Source organism: Coturnix japonica, chromosome 3 (genome assembly GCF_054131305.1).
Source record: "Coturnix japonica strain WE chromosome 3, WE-NBRP24, whole genome shotgun sequence".
NCBI lineage: Eukaryota > Metazoa > Chordata > Aves > Galliformes > Phasianidae > Coturnix > Coturnix japonica.
This window is the reverse complement of record NC_140665.1, coordinates 67,837,926-67,847,380: the sequence shown is the minus strand read 5'-3', so window position 1 is coordinate 67,847,380 and position 9,455 is coordinate 67,837,926. Positions and strand designations below refer to the sequence as shown.

At 47.5% G+C, this 9,455-nt stretch overlaps 1 protein-coding gene across 5 annotated transcripts; it reads right to left on the bottom strand.

The window, feature by feature from the left end:
- Positions 1–3,676: 3,676 nt before the first annotated feature.
- Positions 3,677–8,930, bottom strand: COQ3 (coenzyme Q3, methyltransferase). 5 transcript variants are annotated; one of them, XM_085541864.1, is made up of 7 exons: positions 8,467–8,760; positions 8,263–8,359; positions 7,884–8,036; positions 7,646–7,745; positions 6,332–6,574; positions 5,591–5,750; positions 3,677–4,319 (listed from the first exon to the last, which is right to left on the bottom strand). In XM_085541864.1, exons 1-7 carry the CDS (start codon positions 8,723–8,725, stop codon positions 4,123–4,125), a joined length of 1,209 nt encoding a protein of 402 aa, XP_085397990.1. In that variant the 5' UTR covers positions 8,726–8,760; the 3' UTR covers positions 3,677–4,122. The 5 variants fall into 5 exon arrangements, with proteins under 5 accessions (XP_085397990.1, XP_085397992.1, XP_015714351.1 ...); XM_085541866.1 differs by having other exon boundaries at positions 7,854–8,036; positions 8,653–8,760; XM_015858865.2 differs by having other exon boundaries at positions 8,653–8,760.
- Positions 8,931–9,455: the final 525 nt, after the last annotated feature.

The window sequence follows — 9,455 nt, the reverse complement described above, 5'->3', positions numbered from 1 at the left end:
TATGGCCTGTGCTCCAGACCCCTCACCAGCTTTGTAGCCCTCCTCTGAACACGTTCCAAGGCCGCAATGTCTTGCAGTGAAGGGCCCAAAACTGAACATAGTACTCGAGGTGTGGCTGCACCAATGCCGAGTACAGGGAGTACATGAGGATGTACATGAGGATGCTCCCTCCAAACTCTACTGCGCTCCTGGGGCCCTTGGTGAGCTGCTGGCACTGCTCCTTCTTCATAGAGCTAGGGCTGCTCCATGCTACAGGCAGTGCGCAGGCAGCAGAGTACAAGCAGGAAGGGAGACAGGCAGCAGTGTCATGATGAGATTCTGCTAAATGTTACAGTAGGGCAGCAAATATGACAAAGAAGAGGAGTTCTCTGCACCAGCACCTGCATATCTCAGGTTAAGATCTGCTTCAATGCAGGCAGCCCAATACATCTGGGCTGCTGCTGCTTGGTGGCCGGTCTCAGCATTTGCTGCCGCAAGGGTCCTGTGGTACAGATAAGAGCAATCCAATTACAGATGGGATCTAAGCTGCTGGAGAGGTCTTGGGCATCCGCTTGGCAGCTGCCACACTTGCAGAGGCAAATGAGCTCTCTTAAAATCTGTGCTTCAAATCATGTCCAGCACATGCTGTGACAAGTTGTGTGGGAGAGGAGAGCAGGAAGCAGGCATTAAATCCTTCCCCTTAGCACTGCCCTGCACGAGGTGAGCAAAGCTGGTGCTTTGAAGGAAGCAGCAGTTCATGCTCAGGTAGTCAGTGCTTTGTGCTGACATTCCAGCTTGTGCCCTTGCTGGCACTAAGATGCTGCACAGCATCTTAGTGGGTGAAGGCCGCAAGATCTGCCTTGCTCTGTCATTTATGGGAGGAAGAAACATAGCTTGCCCCTCCACTGGATGTCATTCACCTCATCCCCTCACTTCTTAGGGCAAGGAATATCAGAACAAGTAGTGGTACATCCATATGTGTCTGTATCTTCATTACATTACACTGGGGCCTGAGACCTCATGAGATGTCTGAGTTGGGCATCGTGGCTGCCTCATCTCACCACCCCACAGCTCCTGCTGTCTCCTTCCAAGCGGCCAGAGCTTGGGCAAAGTAATGCTTTAACAGCTCCATTAGTTGATACAGATTGTTTCCTGCTTAGTCCCAAGGCAACATGGCATTAAGCGATCTTCTCTGGATCTGGATCTCTCTGGATGCTTAGAAGAAACTCTCCTGTAAGCACTGCCCAGGGATGCTCTGCCTGAAGTGAAACCACCCCTCAGTGCCAATGAACAGAGACCTGCCATCCCCAGCCCCAGTGATGCTGCCACTCAGGTAGGAGTGTGCCAGCAATGCATCCTCTGGGAAGAGCTGGGGGGCATAGAAATGCTTTTCTTCTGCTTGAAGCAGCTCAAATTTACTGAGCCCTTGCAGAAGACATCATCTGATGGAGTCTGAAAGTGTGGAAAAAAAGCTCATCATAGCCAGCAGGCTCTGCAAGTTCCTTTTTGAAACAGTTACTGGTTGCTGCCAGGGTTTGTTTTGTTATAATATTAATGATCTCTCTGGGCAGCTTGGGTTTCATATATACAACTCTTTAATTATTCAGATAAAATTAGCCAAGGTATAGCTGTAAAACGTTCGTGCTGCGTTTCAGTTTGTATGTAGAAAAGGAGTCGGTGAGAACTTGGATTAAATACAAACCTACAGATACACAGAAAATATAGAACAACCATAATTTAAAATACTTCTCTTCTGCACGGAAGGACCTGTGTGTAAGTCCCAGTTTACCTCACACCTTCTGATAAACAAGGCCACTTTCGGAGGTGACTCACACCAGGAGACTGCCCCATATGATGAAAATAGCTCGGTGTTCTTTCCTTCTGCACAAACAAAAGACCATGCAAGAAGCCTCCTGCTTTCTGCAAATGGCATTACTCTGGCTGGCAAGCTGCACACCTCTGTGGTCAGATCTTTTATCTGAAGCTTTCCCAGGGCAGAACCATTCCAAGAACTCACTGCAGTTGCTGCTCAGGGCAATGGCTCCCACCTTCCCTCCTTTTCAGGTATCGACTGGCAACAGCATCCTCCCATCAGAGGAATTCAGACTCACACTTCCATGACCTCAGGATGTGCATATTCTTATTCAGGAGCACAAACACCTCAAATCTTTTCTTATAACTTCTATTACACATTTATATGATACAGTTGCTTTATTTGGTCGGCCCAACTCATGAGGACACAAGAGGATTCAAATTTATTAATGGAACGCTAATGGTCTTCACAATCCTTTTAAGAAGGAAAAATAATGTGGTTTTTAGAGATGGTGAATATTGATTACATCACTGGAGTGACTCCATGCGGGAATAAAAGCACGATAAAACGCAAACCAAGTCTATATCCTGAGCTCCTAATGCACTGATGTCATCGGGAGAGGTGACTGTGCAGTCAGCGTGTGCAAGTCAGGATAGGTCGGGTACCTTTACATCCCAGACACAAACCCGGCCCTTCTAGCCAGGGTAAAACATGACAATGTTTTATATTGCTTCAAGAAAATGGTGGTGTGCGGTGATACAACAGCCACCATGATACAAAGGTTGGTGAGAAGATCAAATGGTCACAGATTTACCCTATAGCCTGGAGGAAGCAGGGGAAATACAGGTTGATTTTTATCACACAAAAAAAATAATCTGAAAAGATATTTTGGTTCCAATTTATGGTAGCATTCAGTCTAAGCAGAATTAATTGATTTTAAAAAGGTTATAAAAACAATATTGTACCTTCCATCAGAGCTGGGAGGAAATATCTGATTATGATGGCAAGATGTGCATTATATAATGTGACAGTGTGTATGTTTTCAATAAAAGGGATATGGGCACAAAGATGTACTGTGGGATTCCACCTGGAAGCATCAGAGTACAAGACTGTTTCAACATAGGAAACACCATAAGCGAGGATCTGGCAGCTCCTCATGAGTAATAAGTGACCAACATTCAATTTGAAGCCAGAGGAGCCCAGCTTCCCTTCCCAGGATCCTGGTGATGAGGCAGGTATTTGAAACAAGGAACCAGGGTTAATATGAAAACACTCAAGTGGTACCGAGATCCTCTCAAAGCACTGCAGCCACATTAGCAACACTTTGATGGTGGTTCATCTTTTTGTCTCACTTATAATCCTCCAGCCTTCTTCATCAGACCGGTTAATTGCAGAAGCTGGGCCTTTTGGCCTCTGAACCTCTCAACTTCATGCCATTATTCCTTTCCAGCATTTCTTAGAAGCACTTGGAGAAATCTTTTAATTAAAGCTGAGGTTTCAGCGTAATGGAAGAAATTCAGAACTGAGAGCATCTTGCAGTAAGTTATTCTGAAAACAGCTGCTCTTTACCGTTCGCAGCCACCACCTTTTCCTGTCCCCACCACTTATTCCCCTTATTTTCCATTCCCTAAAGAATTCATGCAGGGGGGTTGCAAACGTATGTTTAGGTTCTGTTAAAGCGGTCTAAGAAAGACTACTATGGAGCAAAGCAGCAAGAATACAAATACATAATATAATAATTCAGCCCACCAAACCTCTGCAACAGGTGAAATACCCAAGTAACAAAGAAAGTTTCAGCATGCAGGGATGAAAATTAAAACAAACAGCCAGGCCACCTCTCTGCCTGCTGAAGGGAAGCTAAGGGAAAGTGGAGAAGGAAAGAGATACAACCATAAACAACCATTTTATTTAGCAAGTCCTGTCTTCAATAAGAACTTTTCCTTATGCTGGAACAAGATCTTTACAAGTGACTAGGTACAGCATTTCGATTCTAGGATGGCCTGCTAATGTAACACGCGTCTAGCAAAACGCTCTAGTTGCTTGGTAAAGTTCTACTTGCAGCTTTATTGTCTCTTATTCGGGTACAGGGAGAAGGTTAAAATAGGCACAGATAAAGTCACTTCTTCCAGAGCTTTGCTCGTCTCAATCTTAAAGGATTCCTGAGGTAACAGGCACTTGTTTTTCCTGAGGCTGCCTGAAAATATTTGGCCAAAAAAGGCACCAATATTATTAATGCAAATGGCAAGCTCGTTGTTACAAAAGGCTTTATTGTGCCTGTGTAAAACCTTTTCTGTTCCTGGTGGCAGTCCATCAGCTCACATCTCAGCTGGTCACACGCTGGTGCCAGCTGTGGCCGAGCGCTGTTCGCTTTCCATCTCTGAGAGAGGCTCTGTTTGGCTTGTCTGGGCCTGATCCCCAGATTTCACAGCGTGCAGGGCATAGTTAATGCTTGTGCTTTCCATCCAGCTCCAGGACCCGGTCAGGGGGTTGTACAGCATCCCATTCACAGTCTTGACAGAGAAGCCACCTAGAAAAGTAAGAAGGCATTTCAAGTCTGAAATATGCTTCTTCCACTTGTGGAACTGTGCTTCACAAGCCTGGTTTTGTCTTTTGTCAGACACCACCAGCAGCGGCGGCCTCACCATTACCACGCCATACAGTAAGCCACTGCAAAGAGATGCACTACAAACAACCACATCTGGGTGAATGGTAAAGTTTTTATTGAAGTCAGACACATCCTTCAGACTGACATCACATACTTCAAAACGTGAGCATATGTCTCTGGAAGGACTTTGCAGATCCCTCCAAGAAGAGGAAATAAAAAGGCAGAAGAGTGCAATCAGGAACTTGGCGCAAGCAAGGCGTGATTTAGCGCTCCCTGTTGAGCAGCGCTCGGTTCACTGCATGCGCCTGCCATGCCCCAGTAGGATGCAGCAGGCAAGGCAGAAAACAAACAGCCAGTCAAACCAAATCACTCCACTGCACCTGCTTCTCCTTTTCAAGAGAGAACAGGAACAAGCGGCAGCACGCTGAGGCAGGCCGCAATCCTGATGGCACTGCTGGAAGGTGCTGTGCAAAGGCTTTACAAGAGAATACCCATCTCATACATCAGGCTCACTACAGCCAACTAAAGGAGAGTGAAATGTTTGATGAGAGGGTTTTAAAGCATGTGTAGAGAAGGACAATGCAGAACTCTTCCCAGCTCAGTACTTTGTCTCTTTTAAAAGCAATCGACCTGCAGCTGACTTGATCAAATCAGCATGGCACTGCTTCTTGAGAACTGACTGCTGTACTTGTGGTAGATTTCACCTTCACGATCTTAAAGGAATCTTACAGTAACATAATACTTATAAAGAACGTGGAGCCGCAACCAAAAATAAAGCGCCTTCTCCCAGCAGGAAGATGACAAACAAAGCAGTGCAGCAGGGCAGCTCTGCAGCGCCAACACGGTTATTTCCTAAAACCTGACCTAGAAGATATGAACCACTTCAGAGAGTACATCCTGCCACCACTACAGGATGGAAAACTCGGCCTCCATGCTTCAGCCTTCCAACAGCGGGGCGGCTGTAATGGTGATTTTGTTCAAGTAATCTCCACATCTGTACAGCTCCATTTACTTTATACAATAGCCAGCAAGCAGCAGTGTCTCTAACCCAGACATAGTACTTCACACCTGGCTGGTAACTCACACAGGAAAAGCTGTGTAGTGCCAACAGCCATCACCGCAGCTCTCCTATCCCCTCGCCACAGCAAGCACTGTGTCTGTCCCCATTCCCTATCACCCAGCCCAGTACTCACTTAATTCCAAGAGATGCTCCAGTTCCTCTGGGGGAACAAACTTCTCCCACTCATGTGTTCCTTCTGGTACAATGCCTGCTATTTTTTCCGCAACCACAATTCCCAGGATATAAGACAACTGAGTTCTATTGATTGTAGTAATGAACAAAGAACCTCCGGGCTAGTTAAAATATACAAGTGTTAACATTAGAAAAAACATTCGTTTGAAAATGCATTTTAAATTTACTCTCATTAAAGCTTAAGCTGTCTATCTACGAGCTATGCTACAAGGTAACGGAACCATAGTCAGAAGGGTGTGAAATAAAACAACACCTGATGGTCTCTGAGGATCACTATCACCTTCTACAAGCAATTCAGGAGCTTCTGAACCAGACACGTTATTACAGTCAGTTTAAAGGCAGTTTGAGCCATTGCACTCCATCACCAACAGCACTGACTTGTTTTACCTAGATGAAGTGGGATGCAACCAGACCGATGAAGGCCTGGAAGCAAAGCAACATCTCAACAGCAGGCAATGCCACTAATGCTTTTCCTAAGGCAGGCGGGGGAAATAAATATCTTCCCATTTCAGGTTCCTGGAGGTGGGAAGTTGCACTCGCACCTTTGGAGTACAGCTCAGCCCTCACACACCCAGGTGGAGAAAGGGATGTAGATGGAGGCGTTCTCACATACCTTCAAATGGAAACCTCCATAATAAAAGAGAATACATATTTCCAATAACGAAAGCAAGAACGCTCTTACCTTTAACACCTGAGAGCAACACCTGATAAACATTTCGAGGTCAGCCACATGCTCCACCACTTCAGAAGCTACAATTACATCAAACGTTTCCACAGACTCCTCCACAATCTCCTCCAGTGAGCCGGACCTGTACTGTATTCTCTTGGCCAGAACTGGATCAAATGACTTGTGCAGATCCGCCGTTCTGATGTTTTCTTCCAGAGGATCAATTCCAGTAACCGAAGCTCCCAGTCTACCTAGAGGCTACGAATACAGGGTGTCATTTATTCCCTGCGTGAAAACAATTTATTTAAAGGTGCTTTCAGTTTCACAGTGTCCATAAATGATGCAGGAAACACCCAGCAGGGAACAAAGCAAACACCAGTAAATGATGAGCTCTGGTCCAGCTGTTTTATTTCATGTGTTAATTAAAAGGAAAATAAGAAGGCTTAGATTTGGTGCATGGGAGCAATAACCTCTGACAGAAAATTATATACCAGAACATACGGTATTTTGCAGAATAACTCCTGAACCCACTTTATTGTCCTAAATAAAGGTTTCCTCCAACATTACCCTCAGGTAGAGGAAAAACAAGGGAGGAAAATCAACACAGCACATAAAGGAGGAAAACAATGCCTTATTTAATTACTGTCATTACTTTCTTCAACATCCACCTGTAACGGCAAATCCTCATGTCTTTTTAATGGTCACTTAATACATGATTATATCTGGGGGCTTTCTCACTGCTGAGAACTGAACACTGATGCTTGCTAGGATAGCAGCAGGCTTGGCTGTCACTCAAGCTCCTCCAGTGTCTTCTTACTCATAGGTTAACACCTCAGTCATCACCTCTTCTGAAACCAAAACAGGCTGCAGAACATGACCACGTGTATGTTATTCCAACCCGAAATCCACCAGTTATTAGCCTGAGAGAGCCATGCAGCACTGGTTCTGTGCATCCTGTCAGAGAACAGGCTGTTATTAGACCACAGGACTTTGCTCAGAACGAATTAGTGGGGAAAGATTCAAGTCCCTTTGCAACACTTCATTTCAGATCCTGATCCTGAAGTTCCCAGGATCATCCGGCCAGATCTGTAATGCTGAACCTACAAACTACCCATGGCCTACTGATGAGATGCAGCGCTGCTCAGGGCCTGTGCAACCATTTGGTTCCACCTCTCGGCCCCCGGGTTCTGCAGACTGCTCTGGAGCCCACACTGTACTGTTAACTGGAAGAGAAGAGCTCCTCCTCCTCCAAGGGTTAGAAATGGAACAGTTAACTCAACAAATACACGTGCTTTTAGACAAGAAAAATAGCAGCGTGCTGTTTCTTACCTCACTCAGCAGCCCACCACCACAGCCAACATCCAGGATCTTGACCCCACACAGCGGGCTGCCCTGCTGGTAGGTGCCGCCCATGTTGAGCAGGGTGTCTCTGGCAGGAAAGGGCAAACACAGGGTGGTTCAGGACATGCTGTTAACTTACATGCTGAGTAATAGTGATACGTTCTCAGTATTTGCTGAGGTTACAGTGCAGCAGTACCCATAAAAACACCCGTCTTCAAACCCACACCTAATGAACGGCACTCTGATGTCATTCATGGCATGCAGGGCTGCATACTCTCCTTGCTCGTCCCACCACTTGTGTGCCAGGAGCTGGAACTTCCTCATTTCCTTTGGATCCACCGATGACTGCGAGGTGCTCAGCAGCCTCCGCACGGCGACCCTGAGCAACGAGAGCCATGTCATGGAACTCATACCTGAAATCTGCTGAGAAAACACGTTCTTCATCATCAGGGAATAAAAGAACAAGACAAAGCCTTCCCCAAACACTCATTATTTGCGGTATTTAGGAATGCCTTCACGCGATACCATCACGGCGTCAAACCGAGTTGTTAAGAAGCCTCCAACCCCCCTCACACAGCGTTAATTAGTTCGGCCCCGCTCCTCACGTGCTGTTATTCGGGTCGGTCGGAGCGCAGCCGGGATTCAGCCCAACTTCTCCATGGCGGTTCCTGAGGTTGCGGCAGGGCGGCTCCCCGCGGCCACCTGCACACACAGAGGAGCGCGCTGAGCGGCACACGCCGCATAAAGCAGCCCGCACACATAAAGCAGCCCGGCCTAGCGCTGCTACACGAAGCGGCCTGAGAACCTACAGCTTATTGCTGCGTTAGGAAAAGGAAGGCAGGTTATCCCGACCTCGGCTGCACCATCGCGTAGCCGGGCGGGGCACAGCCGGGCCAAGGGCGCCGCGTTCCCGGCCCTCTCCCAGTCACCGGCCCCGAAGGATCCCGTGCTGCGCGGCACGGCCCGCTCCACCCCCGACCTCCAGCCCTCCTCACCGCCCGCAGCCGCCGCCCGCCGCCCGCTCAGGGCTCGGATCAAAGCGCGCATCGTGCCCCCGCCACCCAACATCGCGGCTCTCGGGGCCGCCGCTCCTCTCGTCCCCCGGCAACGGGGCGGCGCCGCCAAGTTCCGCTGCTTTCCGTTCCGCCGGCTCCATCCCCGCCCCGCTGTCCCGATCAGGTTAAAAACGCCTCGTCGGAGTCCGGAGACGCTCTAACAGCCTAAGATGGCATATCAACCACACCACCTCCTCTGCACAAACGCACTTCTACCAGGATCCAGCAGCATAACGAGCTTCTGCAACAACGAGGCCCGGGGTTGTGTGGGCCTTGTTTCTTTGTTATTCAACAAGTATGACTTCACATTCTTGTTACTGACAGCTGTAGATCATTCCCCAAAGGATGTTCTGCACGAATGTGTGCAAGAACTTCTTTACAGTGAGGGTGACGGAGCACTGGAACAGGCTGCCCAGGGAGGTGGTGGAGTCTCCTTCTCTGGAGATATTCAAGACCCACCTGGACGCCTACCTGTGTGACATGGTGTAGGGAGCCTGCTTTGGCAGGGGGGTTGGACTCGATGATCTCTAGAGGTCCCTTCCAACCCCTACAATTCTGTGATTCTGTGATCAACCAGTGACCTCTTTCACTTTACAGTGATGCTGTACTTACATTAAGTTGCTGTCTAGCCAATGTGTTTGCTTTATAGGAATCACAGTTCTCATGACGATAGCATAAATAACCAGTTTTAATGTTTACTATACATTTAGAGCATGTGCCAAAATGTAATGTTTACCTACGGT

Bases quoted from the DNA above. Each gene is read 5' to 3' on its own strand.
- COQ3 (XM_085541864.1), bottom strand. From the start codon at position 8,725: ATGTTGGGTGGCGGGGGCACGATGCGCGCTTTGATCCGAGCCCTGAGC. The intron at 6,575-7,645 runs GTAAGAAACAGC...CTGTATTCGTAG, and splicing joins GTGGTGGGCTGCTGAGTGAG to CCTCTAGGTAGACTGGGAGC. The intron at 5,751-6,331 runs GTAAGAGCGTTC...TATTTTAACTAG, and splicing joins GTTGCTCTCAGGTGTTAAAG to CCCGGAGGTTCTTTGTTCAT.